Genomic DNA, 13,182 nt, shown 5'->3' on the forward strand with positions numbered 1-13,182 from the left:
TTGCCTAAAAAATGAAAATAACAAGCCTTACTTGACCTCAAGCTTACAGAATTTAGGGCATAAGAGATGTGAAAGCAATAGGATGACGTGGAGCAAACTCCTTTAGGTTCACTTGATGTGCAACAGTTCCCTGTCAGTGCATGCTACCAACACATATTTATTCAGCTGACGCCAGCGAGCCAGGCAAAGCTGTGCTGAAGTTTTATTTGCACAGCAATTTTAAACTTGACACAGTGGTTGGATTGCAGTAATAAACTCTAGGACTTAAGGGGATGTGAGAAGAACCAGAGTGAAAGTAACAAATCGCTTCTCTTTGCACTCTCTGTTATGCTCAGTGAACTCAATGGGCATATGCAGCATTTTAAAAACTGGGGTAACGCTAGAACAAGTGTTTTCACTGCTCTTCTACTAAATTTGAGGTGAAATAGGAATCGGGAGAACCATTTGTGCTACAATGCAATATTTCAAAGATATAAACAGTAGATACATGCCTAGCTCTCATTCTCTTGCTGGCAACCCAGATGGGTATTGCCTGTGGCTCTATGCTGGTACAATGCAAAAAGGCCAGTGTTAGTTCCTGCATCTTTGGTACCTTCAAATACATCTTCGGTACCTTCAAATACATCTTCGGTTGCTGAATAACCATCACAGCTTGCTTTGCTGGAATCTCAATTCACCCTTGCTTTTACTCTAAACTTAGAGCAGAATTTGAGACTGTGATTCCTAAGAAACTGGGGAGGAGGGAAAACTTACTCCAACTGTGTTGTCATTTCAAGAATTGCACCCAGTTTCTCATGCCACAGACAGCTGATAGCTGATCACTTTGCATAGCTCTTCATTGAGTCAGAACATGGCAACTGGCAGTCTGAGCAATGAATCATAAGCTGATGGCAGCACACAGCTCACACAGTTATCCGACAGCCGATCTTCCAGATCAACCCATACACTAACGCACCTCATAGGGATTTACTTCATTAAATCAAGAGTGAGACCTTTTGTCAGTGAATCATCCATTCCCTTGTAAAGCAGAGTGTGCTACTTGTCTGTATTGCACAATTAGTAATACACACAAAGAGACTTAGGTACTCGTCAAGACAAAGGCAGAATAATAACGGTTATAGATGTAGATGGATATATATAATATATAATTTAAAATTTTATTTTAAAACTTTGCGCATACACTTCTTCAGCATCCTCCTCTTTTGTTCATTGCACTGAAAAGTTTGAAAAAACACAAAATATATCCCTTTACTAAACATTTTTTGTTCTTAGGTTACAAAAAGATTAACATTTCACAGTCACAGAGCAGAAGTACATTGGTCCAAAACATCTTCCTCCAGCAGGTCCTCCATTCTTCAGGACATAAAAAACCTAGACAGTTGTACAGATCTCAAAACAAGATGACTTGTCCAATGAAGGAAAGAAAAAGGTGGCAGTTATTTAAAAAAACAAACAAACAAAAACCACCAGAAAAACTTAGACCAAAATAAGACACCTATGAAAGAACACCAGCAGCAATGGGTTAAAAAAAAAAAAAAAGAGATAAAAAAGAATGAGAGTGGAGGTGGACAAGGGGACAAGGGCATCCCCCTTCAAGTACATCACAGGTAGAAATACAGCAGCACAGTTACAGCATCGTTTGGTCTCTCTCTCTATGGTAGCCACATTGCTATATCTTCATCTGGGACACACGGAGGAAAACTATTTACACACCAAAAATGTCAGGGAGGAACAACAATTCCACAGAGTTTGCAATTCATGTTTGATACAAAAATGTTGAAAGTATCTGTACATAAAATGTAAAATAAAAGCAAAATGCTGAGGCAGGAAGAAACACAGCAGATTTGTTTGGAGTGTGTAGTGTTCTTTAAAAACCTAGCAAAAGTTCAAAGCCAGAATCTGCCCAAACATCAAGTGCAGCTCTTCAAAAATATCCTGGATGCACAGAATTGATGGTAGCTCTCTTGTCATATTTTAACATGGAAGTAACTTTAACATGGAAATCCACTGCTAACAGCAGACTCTCACCACTCTTCCTTTAGCTTGTTAGCCCTGTTGTTTTTTAGAATTTATTAAAAAAAATTCTCTCTCTCCCCCACATGAGGCCACTGAACATCAGCCCTCTCAGACAATACACTTTTGTGTTCACAAAGGAAGCATCATTACCTTAATGTACCAAAAGATGGTTGTGTGCCCCACTTAAGGTGTAAATGAAATGTCTACCTTCTTCATCAAATTAAACAAAGAAGGTTTTAGGCTGTAGCGCAAGAGAAAAATGTCCGAAATGGCTGTACTACCTTCTGCAACAGTATTAACAGAAGAATGGTAGAAGCTTCTTGGTTTTGAGTTTCTAGAAATTGGACTGGACTAGGCACCAGAAGACGGTGTTACATTGCACTGTCAGCTAACCTGAACTCCATGGCATACTACCTCCTTTCCTTGCTGTTGTCCAGGAAGGACAAGAACTTGCCTGACTTTCTAGGCAGTGCCCATGGACAGGCAAGGACACAGCACTGTGCAGTAGCAATATGAATACAGATCTAACTCAGGACTGAGGCTCCTTGCTGCTAAGGCTTAAACAGTTTTGGATACTAAGGGAACTTCACTGGCAAAAAAACATAGTGCTGCCAGCATCAGGCAGTAACTACGATGACGTGCCAAAGATCTAAAATTTGGACTTGGTGCCTAACTTGGTGCAGTTTGAGGAGGTGAGCTGTCTGCTCCTAACTCAGGAGCTTCACCGAGCCCTAGAGCAGCTGCAAGTCTGCACATGGCAATATCCATCCTGTGCCTATCTGAAAAATAGTATTGTGCACCATGGATACTCCCTGCCATCAGTGGTTTCTAATGCTGTGACTCCCAAAATAATTCGACCTATAAAGGGAATTGGAAATGCTTTTAATTATTCTTGCTTCTCACACAATACCTCCCCAATAAATGGCTCCTGCCTCCTATTTATATGAGGCTTTGGTGTGTATATGTACTTGTACCATGCCTTGAAGCAGAGCACAGAGCACAGACCACAGTGCAGGCACATAAGAAGCTCCTACTGAAAGCAGATAGAAGTGAAAGCCCAGGTACTAATGCAGGTTATCAGAGATTTACCAGAGACATTCTAGGGAGGCAAGCATGCAAATGTGTAGCAGATACTTTGTAAAAAAGCAAAACAAAAAGCATCACAGCATCATTTCAGTCACATACACCTGAGAAGGAAACTTTTTATTATTCTTTGAAGTTCTCAGAATTTATTAGTTGATGCTAATTGATATTAACTGTTGATACTGTACTTCTGCCCTTTCCAGGAGAGGGGCTGACAGCTAACACAACTCGACCCGGGCCCAGTCACTGCAGAGAAGCAGGCTGACTGACAGCAATACCTCAGATGAACAACAAACAGAGTAGAGGCTGATTCACGAAGCCATACCAGCGCCCACGAGATTTTGCTCTGAGAAGTCACCAGCCAGTTTGCTCCCACCAAGTCATGCACTTCGCTAACCCATCTCTCCAGGGGTATGTTTAAAAACACCCCTGAATGAGAAGGTGCGTTTTCCATTGCCTTGAAGTTTCACTTTTGAATTTTGGCAAATGCTACACTGGAAATTTATTTCTACCACATTGCACTGGTGTTTTTGTAATGACTGGTATGTGTGTTGACACCATGTTACCAAATAATGAAGACTAACAATGCACAAGCACTGAAACATTTGACTCAGGCTTGTAGTTAGTAACAGCAAGCACCAGCTTCTTTGCTGTTCAGACAACTCCACCGGAATTGCCAGCTTTAGTTTCTTTGTGAAAGAGGATCTGAATAGCTAGAGGACTACACAACTGCATTTGCAAAGAGACAACAGGAGTTACACAGAGCATAAAAAGCATGTTTACAAGTTTATTAGGCCAAAAAAAAAAAAAAGTGCAAGAGAAGATCTCTTGCTTAAACTTTAAAACATATGAGGGGCCATGTGAAAAATATTCTAGACTCCAAACCTCTCTTTTTACCCAGCTGCACACAGAAAAAGAGGTGAAGGGAAAAAAAAATAAGGAAAGAATAGATAAAGCATGACAACACATAATCAGATATGCCACTGATATATGCTGAAGCTCTAGAATATAAAACATCCATGTTCTGCACAACTTTATCACATGCAGGCACTGGGGAATGCACCTAACAGTTTTCAGGCTAAAATCATGCAGTTTGCTGCATGTTTGAGCCGTTACACACTCTGCGTTGCCTGCTCTCAACCCGAAACTCCTACTGGGTCTAGAGATTTAGAGCAAGGGTAGTTTAAATCCACCGAGACCGTTGCACATGTACTTCCGGATGCAATCAAATAAAGCATCTGGGCAGCTATACCGCACACACGCTGCGTGTTTACATAGCACATTATAAATTACAAAACTGGCGAGCTCTAGGCCACGCCTGTTCAGGAGAAAGTCTGCAAGGGCACAGCATCCTCCTTCTCCTCTGGAAAGGACACAACATTTGTGAGCTGCCTAGTCAGTGCCCTACAGTTATGTCAGCTCCCTGTCTTTTGGCTATCCAAGAAGTACAAACCAGATGAGCAGCTCCAAAAGAATGTGGTCTGGGGGCAAATTAGGTTGAACTTGGCTCCCCAGCCAATATACACCAGAACCTTCCGATTTCGTTTTTTCTTCAACTCCTGCCAATGAAGTAAGAGAGCTGCCTGCTTAAAGAACAGGCAGCCAGGTTAAGCTGCAGAGTTGCTCACTTGTTTCCCTCTTGGACTATTGCTTTCACTCTGGTAACATTTTACTCAGATTTTCTTTATTTAAATTGATTCATCACTGCTAAGAAAAAAGCTGCTGAAGCTAGCCAAGGGCTTGTATCTACCACAGTGATATTTGAGCCTTGATTACAGTCCTCAATACCAAGAGACAGAAAGTTATAAGCTGTCACTTTCTGATCACCAAGTGAGGCAGGAAGAAGTGAAAGGACTTTTAAATAGATCACTATCTGGGTATCCAAACTGATAACGAGAACAATACCACCAAGTAGGAATCCAACTAAAAATACACTCATGAGCCCAAATAAATGTACTGAATCCCAACTGATGCAAAAGCTGTATGGTCAGGGATCCTTTCAACAGGATAAAGCAGGCAGAACCATTCCATGAATGAAAATCTCTGATCCCAAAAAAAACATGGCCTCCAGGTAAACATTACATAAAGCTGAGTTTGCATGCTCTGTATAATCATGGTATACACACAACAGGGAATCTTGACAAATAACTCCTCACACCAGAATTAAATCTTGCCATACAGGACTGTGACCTATTTCTCCTGGACAATTTTGCAGGTGGCTGTTTTAGCTGCAGTAAACACGCATATTCACACTGAAAACAATTTCAGTTTTCCTACTAAAATACAGGAGTACAGTCTACTGAAAAAGAGACAGGAGAGGAAAATGGGGGTTTTTGAAGGATTACACAAGTTTGAAGTTGTCCGTAAGTAAGTCATGAATGCAACTTTTTGAAAGAAGAAAACTCTTGAGTCTCATATATGTATATATAGGTATTTTCAAATGAGATGTGACCCAAGTCACCTTCTGAATATTTGGGGGTAGATTTCAGGAGCCTCCTTGGCTTCTGATACCCACTTCTACTTCCACAAGTGAAATGGCTCTTCCAAGCTACATCGTAAACTGAGAAAAAAAATTAATTCCCCACCTGGAGGGATGACAGAATCCATAATATGCTAGCAGCATTTAAATCCCATTCCTGTTAAGCACCAAAAACATTTCTACAGGGAACTGTAATCTTAAGGGTTATCTTTAATCATATACAGTATATGTGCAGAGCCCTAGCTTTTGGGCAGAAAAATACCCCTCCAGCATTAGTTTTGAATAGATTACATTAATCGGAAGTGTCCTGGTCAGATCACCAAAAACATATTGTCTCTTACAGGCCCTTCCCAAAAAGATCCCCATCCTATAACCACTCTTGATGCTACTTTCACGACTGTTTGTTCCCGTGTATTAAAGGGATGACGTAGACAGAGATGTCGTCTCCAGAGCCCAGCCTGTCGTTGGATATTCGCCAGCCCCGGTCCTTCAGCACTCCCCTGGCTCGCATCACCAGATCCTGTGCCGCCAGCGTGTACCTGTGGAAAAGGCAGAACACAGCCAGGGAGTGCTCGTCTTCGTGTGGAAAGTGGGTTTTCACAGCCTGCCAGATTTACTGTTGTAAGCTACCAGGACAAGCTTCCCAGTGTTTTAGAAGCAGGCAGGAGAAACACAAACCATGGCATACCCACAAAGCAACCCCTTCCAGTTCAGTGACGGCTCCTGCATCAGAATCTAAAGGTATTTGACGGGCACCAATCGACCAAAAATTCACTGGTCGTTTTGGGTGCCTGGCTTCACCAGTTTTCAGGAAAATATTACCATGCCTGCCTTAACAAATTGTCTTTCTAGGAGTAGTCTGAAAAATTGAGGACCCCAAATAACACTACCTGCTGTTGAAAACTACACCCTTGTTCACTGACACACCTAAAGGTAAACATGGCTCAACTATTTCAGAGACAAACTATAGCAAAGTCATTTGAAAGCAAGTAATAGAGCACTAAAAATAAAATCAAAATTACACTTTAAACCAAGCAGACTAACTTGTCTGTTTTCCTTGACCATAGGAATGATTTTAAAATCTCTTTTATTCTGAAACTGGAAAAGGAATCTTACAGCTAATACAACTAGATTAACAGAATCCCACAGTTCTTTCACATTTATGAGTTCAATGAAAACTGTGTGAATGCGAGTTGTTAAGTGCTTAATTTAGGGAAATACCAAGTTTCATGTTGCTTCAAAACTCCCAGCCTGTGCTGGGCTGGGCGGCATTGGATTTATGGCAGTTATTTTCTGTCCTGAAAAAATAACAGGCGGTGCTTGGGGGCAGAAGGGTGTCAGAGTCCAAAAGGTGGTGCATAGACAGTGCTCCGTCATGTGCTCTGACATGTTCTCCCTTATCGTTTTACCTGCTGTTACTAGATCAACACATCTGTGTACTCATTTAGGAGTTTCCTCTGAAAGAAATCTCATTATGGGTGAACAGCTACTGTCACATGTTTTTCTTCATCAGTCCAACACCTGGCTGAGATGTTTTGAATTTGGTTGGGTGGAGGCAAGCTTTTCTATGATTTGATAATTAAAAATTAATCAAACAGTTAAAAGACTGACAAGAAAAAAACAGTTCAATATTGCGTCTGCCTGTGTTTTATTTAAAGCATAAGTATCAACCTCCAAGATGATGCGGGGCTCTATGAAGCCAAACACAGAGGCCACCAAAAGCAAAGCACACCTCTGTAGCTTCCAGAAACCAGGAAGGACAAGAAGTGTTTGCATTTGAAGACCCTCTTTTCTAGGCAGGATCCTTGGCCAGAAATGATCTGCCCAGATCCCATCTGAGGAACAGGAAAGAATAGCATCTCCATTGGTGAGACGTGGGGTGGGGGGAACCAACCACTTTATTGAGTATCCAGGACTGTTCTAACCCCAGAAGTTTTCACCAGAGAATGCATTATTAAATGGTGATTTCTATCAGTACAGACTTATTCACTCTCTGGGGATAAAAGAAGGAAAAAACCCCAATTATGTTCTGTTTCTACAATTTTGGTGCCTTAAACTCAAGTGACTCCTTTGAACCAGCAATAGACTTATTTGCTCTACTAGAAAGATTTCTTCAGTGCAAATGAACCAACATTTGACTACCCAAAAGGTTTGATGTTAAATCCAACTAATGTTGTACAGAAGCAATGCACCTCCTGCTCCTAATGGTACTGAGTGATAAAATTTCCAGCCCTCACTAGTTTTGACAAAAGATTTACTTTTAGCAATAAGAGAAGGGCCCAAGGCATGAACTCTAACACACACGCTTGCGCACACATGTGCACACTGTCTGCATGTTCCAAAAAAAGTCTGTAACAACAACTTCAAGCTGTAATGGCAGGATGTAGCAAGAAGCACTGCCCATACTGTCCTAATGCAACATGAAATTGTATTTTCTAAGGGGAAAAACCCCAAACATACATACTTCACTCCCCAGTTCCCAAATCCCCAAATCAGATGCAGGGCTAAGGAACAAAAGGACTCCACGTGGCAAGCGAGAAACTGGAATATTTATTCACAGCTTGTCTGATGCCGAGTGAATTTTGGCTAGAACATCTTTTCCAAGGATTTCTCAGCTATTGTCAGAATTTAAGAGAAGAAAACACCCATCATTCTGCGAGAAAACTTTGCCTTCCTCCTTTTTCTAATTAACAAGGGCTCCCCACATCCGAAGAGTACAAAGGAAAGAGTATTGCTCTTGACTGTGTAAAGCTTTTGCCGCTTAATGTTTGGAGAGGACAAGATAAAAAAAAAAAGGAATTTTAATAAAGCAGAAATTCTCTTGGAGACAGACTGTGAAATACACAAGAAAACCAGCATATCGAAGCAAATGAAAAGGAACAGGTGAAGGCAGCAGCGAGGTAACATATTCCTCTCCTTGTGTAGCACTGAATTGAAGCAATGCTGTTCAACTTGGCACTAGAGGAGATAGGGTGAAGTCTCTTGTACCTGGAGATGAATAGCAGCAGCAGTCCATTACCGAATGCTTTATTCTCCAGTGCTGTGAACTTGGAATTCAGCTGGCGAGACAGCATTAGAGAACTGCTGAAGTAGTTTTAAAGTATCCACTTCCTCCTAATGAACAGCCTCACTGGAATACAACTTTTGTGTTTTAAGAATAAATATATATGGGTTTTTTTCTTCTCCTGAAGCTTTCAGTATTGATCAGTCAAAATACTGCAGGAGAAATGGTGACAGTGGGGGAAACGTGCTGCTGTCTGAGCAGCTTCTTATCTTCTCACACCCAGCAGAGGTGGAGCAACTCCTCAGCATCCTCATAAATCTCTAGCTAGTGTGTGAGAGAGAGAGAGGGAATGAGAAAGGACAGGAGGGAGGACAAGAAATAAAAGATTCCCAAGGTCAGTGGGTAAACCTGCATAAGTGCAGCTGAAGGAAACGGGCAAGAGTCACGCTTCTCTGTCTTCACATGTCTTCAGAGAGATGATGTGTGGAAAGCAGCAGTATGTCGCTACCACCTGTTCTTCACTCAGGGTCCCCTTCATGCTTTTGTCTGCCACAATACCCATAAGAAATGAGCTGGCTAAGAAATCCAGCTCCACTCCAGTTTCTTCCCTCCATTGCAGCCCTCATGGAGGAACTGTTCTCTAATCAAGTCTGTGCCCATCACCCGCCGCCCAAATCCCCTGAGGCTGTGTCTGCATGTCTGGGTGAAGACAGACCCAAGGACTTTGCTCTCCCTGCACTTGGAGATGCCCAGGCACATGCTGTGTTTGACAGGATTCAAAGATGTTTTTCTGTGGGTAACAAACACAGTTCTGACAGTAAGTATCAGCAGGAGAGAGTCCCAAGAGCGTTGCCGAGGGCTGTAAGCTCTTACCCATCAGCCTATAAAATGACCTCTAATTCAAATGGGAGGGATATTGCTCCCTTAAAAGAGCTAATTACTTATCTGTTAAGTACTCTGCAGCTCTAAAATCTTCCTCCCTAGCCTTTGTTTTTTTTTTTTTTTTTAAATATGCTCCAGTCATGGAATAAGTAGGCTACTGGGTCAGGCGGATCCAGAGTCTGCTCCACAGGTAGGTTCTCCAGAAGACCACAGCATTATCAAACCCAGGGGGAAAGTCTCTTATGTTCTGACAAGTTTTCTACATCCCTGGAGATTTCACATTTCCAGCTGATCACCTCACCACAGACTATGTCACTACACCCATCACAGAACCTGACGTTTTGTGGGACAACATTTCCTTTAAACATAACAGTGATAATATGGCAAACAAGATTTTCCTGTCACTGACTAGTGAGAGGAATGAACGCAGCTCCACAGTCTGAGCTGCTATGCTATTGTAAATTCATTAGTTATACCTCATTTGGACCACTGTGAAGTAATTACGTAAAACCTCTCACACAGTACTTTAAACCCTTTAAATATTCTTTACAACCAAGCAGCAAGAGCAATTCCACAAAGGTAATTTTCATAAATATAATTGTAAACTGTATGAGGGACTGCTCTAATTACCTTTGCAAGCTGGCATGAGAAATGTCTTGCCACCACTATTTGTAAGCCTCTAAATGACCTGGCACAAAGTTACTTAAAAGAACAGATTAATTTTCGATTCAGATGTCCATTCACAGACCAGTAGGTCAAATGCTAATAAATGTGTTTGTTCTAACTCATAATACAGCAGGCCCAATTCTGGAGTGTGTTGTACTCACGCTGGCACAAACAGGGACTAATCCCCCACAATTACTGGGGCTAGACCAGCACAAACAAATCTGAATGAAACAAAGAAAATGTCTTTTTTTCCTTTAGTGTCTTTGATTTCTGTGACTGCCTTATAATGGATGAAAAATTACTCACTTAACAAGTCAAAAGATTGAACAAAGAATTCCCATTCCTACTGCAGCAAACGTGGTGGCCATCACCAGCTTTGGAAAGACCAAAAGGAACAAGACAGACACAATACACCCAGACTGTATTCACAACAGACAGGACCAGCGAGGACGGTAGGAAGGGCCAACCTTTCCCAATGACTAGATGAGAATGGAGACAGAGCAGGGCAGAGGTATTACACTTTACCAGGTGCCTTTGCAAGAGGAGACTCAGGGGTGCAGAAATGAAAGCAAAAGCTCCCTGGCACCTCTGAATGGTGCTAGGGAATAACTGAAAGTACATTGGGTGGGTCATCTCCTCCTACCTTAAATTAATGGCATATATGCATAGCATATTGCCAGATGCCCTGGAAGTGCCCCTTGCTAATCCTGCCTGATCTCCTCCCAGAGAGAGAGCAGAGACACTTCCATGTCTTGCTGAAGTAGAGACAGCCCTGGCTGTCATTCATACCACATCTGCGCTTCAGCGCAAGGAGGTGGGGAAAGTCAAAATACTGCAGTTGCAGCTTCATGCTAATCATCCATTCCCCTAATGACTGAGTGCTTGCAACAAAACCTCTTTTCGCATTCCATGTTTGTAAAGTGTCAGGGCAAGACAATACTGCTCGCAAATTACTTTGGAGCTTCTCTCACTTCAAAACTCAAGTGGTTGTTAGGGTGTCCATACCCAGTTATCTTCCTTGTTTGCTGATGGAGAACAGGGCTGACCTGTGAAGATGACCACTCAGAACTATGAGAAACGCCAAGCATTTTGAGATGGGTTTCCTCATGCCCTCAAGAGCTGCCACATCTAAACAACTGTAACTTGAGCTCTCACACCATCCTGTATGTTTTCACTTGGCTGCCGAGATATCCCAAAGCTTACTTCTGAAGCTCCACTTTCCGCAGGCCAACTGGGGATGCATAAAAGCTCTTTTCCGCTCTCTCAGCCCAGGGCGAGGGCAGAAGACAGCGACGGCCAGGCCTGAATTCAGGAGCAATGCACACTTCCCTTCCTGAAAAGTCCCTAGGGAAGGATAAAGCTCTTTCCGCTTTCACAGTCCTCCCTTTTACAAGTGAGGGACTTCTGATCTCTAGCGCAATGTTTTAATTCACAGTGACACTGAACTCAGCAGCAGACTGATGGACTCACTCAAGGCAGACAGGGCTCTAGCTAGTTGTTTAGGAACTTGTTTGTTTGCTTGACAGAATGTTTTAAAGACAGAAACTGATCAAGTAAGAGGTGATAAAGACAGGAAAATGAAGAGGATGAGGTAGGTTAAAATTGTGAAATGAAACAGAATCCAACTAAATGGAGTCAGACTTTCCACCTGTTTCCACCTACTTTGTCACCACATCTGTGCTGCACCTGGTAGCATTGAGCATCCCCTACTGAAGGTGGGTTTAAAGGTCACAGCATGACCAGGAATGAGTGGGAACCACACCGTGCAGTATTTATACATACCTACCTACCTACATACAGAGTGAGAGCTAGAGAGAGATGCTGATGATGTCCCAGTGAGAAACAATCGTTAGTGTTAAGGGACTATCCAGAGGAGAGTTAAGTGGAAGCCTGTGACTGCTGGAGACAGAGACCTGTTGCCATGTTCTTCTAAGACCTCAGTCTCCTACAGCTTCCACAGGACCTTGTACAGCAAACACAATGGATCCCGTGCCAAGATACTGTGATCCCACACCTATTCCTTTGAAGGTAGGCAATTCTGAGTTATAACAGACCCCCCACCCGCCTGCCCCAAAACCCCCACATTTGCTGTAGTGGTTCCACCCAACTTATAAAAATGTCTTCTTGTACGTATTGCATATTTACTGAATGTTATTCATATCATACTTTCTACAAAAACAGATTACCAGAAAGTGCTCTTCTGTGGAGAAGCTAGAAAATCAGGGATGAGCACGAACCTGTGGGGATCATCGGGGTCACAGTTTGGTAGAAAGTTAGTGACAGCTTCTGCCACTTCTTCGTTTAACAGTACATCCCAGAGTCCATCGGTAGCTAGGATCAGAACATCATCTGGCCCATGCTCGTACTGCAGGAGGTCATAAACTCTCACCTAAAACAAAAAAACCCGAGAGACACTCATGAAGGAGAAGACTGTCAGACCTGTTTGTGAAACATCACCGAGTTTGGCTGTGAGTTAGCAGGTTCGGCCATGGCACTGAAATACCTCTCCCACAGCGCTGCCGGGGTCTGTCTCCAATTCAGCCCTCGAGAGAGCAAGCCTTCCTGCCCCGGCTCAGCACGGCTGAAGTGCTGACCCCAGCTGGGAAGGATGCAAGCATTCTTAAGCCAGGCCGTAAAGCACCGTGCCGCCTGCTGCCAGCAGCGCTTGAAGCCTCCCCCGCCCAGCGGCCTGGTTTCGGCGTGTGAGGCTCTTCCCTATCATTGGCAGGACTAGTCATATGGAAGCTGAATAATTTATTTGATGAATTTTTGATATTTTCTAATAAAATATTCACAAATAATTGTTTTCACTATTTGTCCAGATCCATTTAACTCTGCCAGATCAATTGCACATTTGGAAATGCCTGTGTGGCAGAAGGCATCGCATTTACTTTTCTAGACCTGATGCAGCTGCTGCACTCAAGAATTACGCCTGAGCAAGTGAGTAGTTCCACGAAAAGGAGAAAAACTGTTTACGTGCTCGGTTATGTGTATCTGTAAGGAGTTCAGTAGGTAGAGACCAATTCAAGATCTGCACAAAAGTAAACCCCCA

General features: G+C 42.6%; 1 protein-coding gene across 1 annotated transcript in view; it reads right to left on the minus strand.

Annotated features, from left to right (window-relative positions):
* Positions 1-1,138: 1,138 nt before the first annotated feature.
* PPM1H (protein phosphatase, Mg2+/Mn2+ dependent 1H) overlaps positions 1,139-13,182 on the minus strand; it is a 145,623-nt gene continuing 133,579 nt past the window's right edge. The window contains exons 9-10 of the mRNA XM_030014468.2: positions 12,368-12,519; positions 1,139-6,117 (exon numbers count right to left, since the gene is read on the minus strand). Coding sequence (XP_029870328.1) covers positions 5,970-6,117; positions 12,368-12,519 — 300 coding nt within the window. The 3' untranslated portion in view covers positions 1,139-5,969. The remainder of the gene's footprint in view (positions 6,118-12,367; positions 12,520-13,182) is intronic.

This window comes from Aquila chrysaetos, chromosome 5 (genome assembly GCF_900496995.4).
Source record: "Aquila chrysaetos chrysaetos chromosome 5, bAquChr1.4, whole genome shotgun sequence".
NCBI classification, from domain to species: Eukaryota; Metazoa; Chordata; class Aves; order Accipitriformes; family Accipitridae; genus Aquila; species Aquila chrysaetos.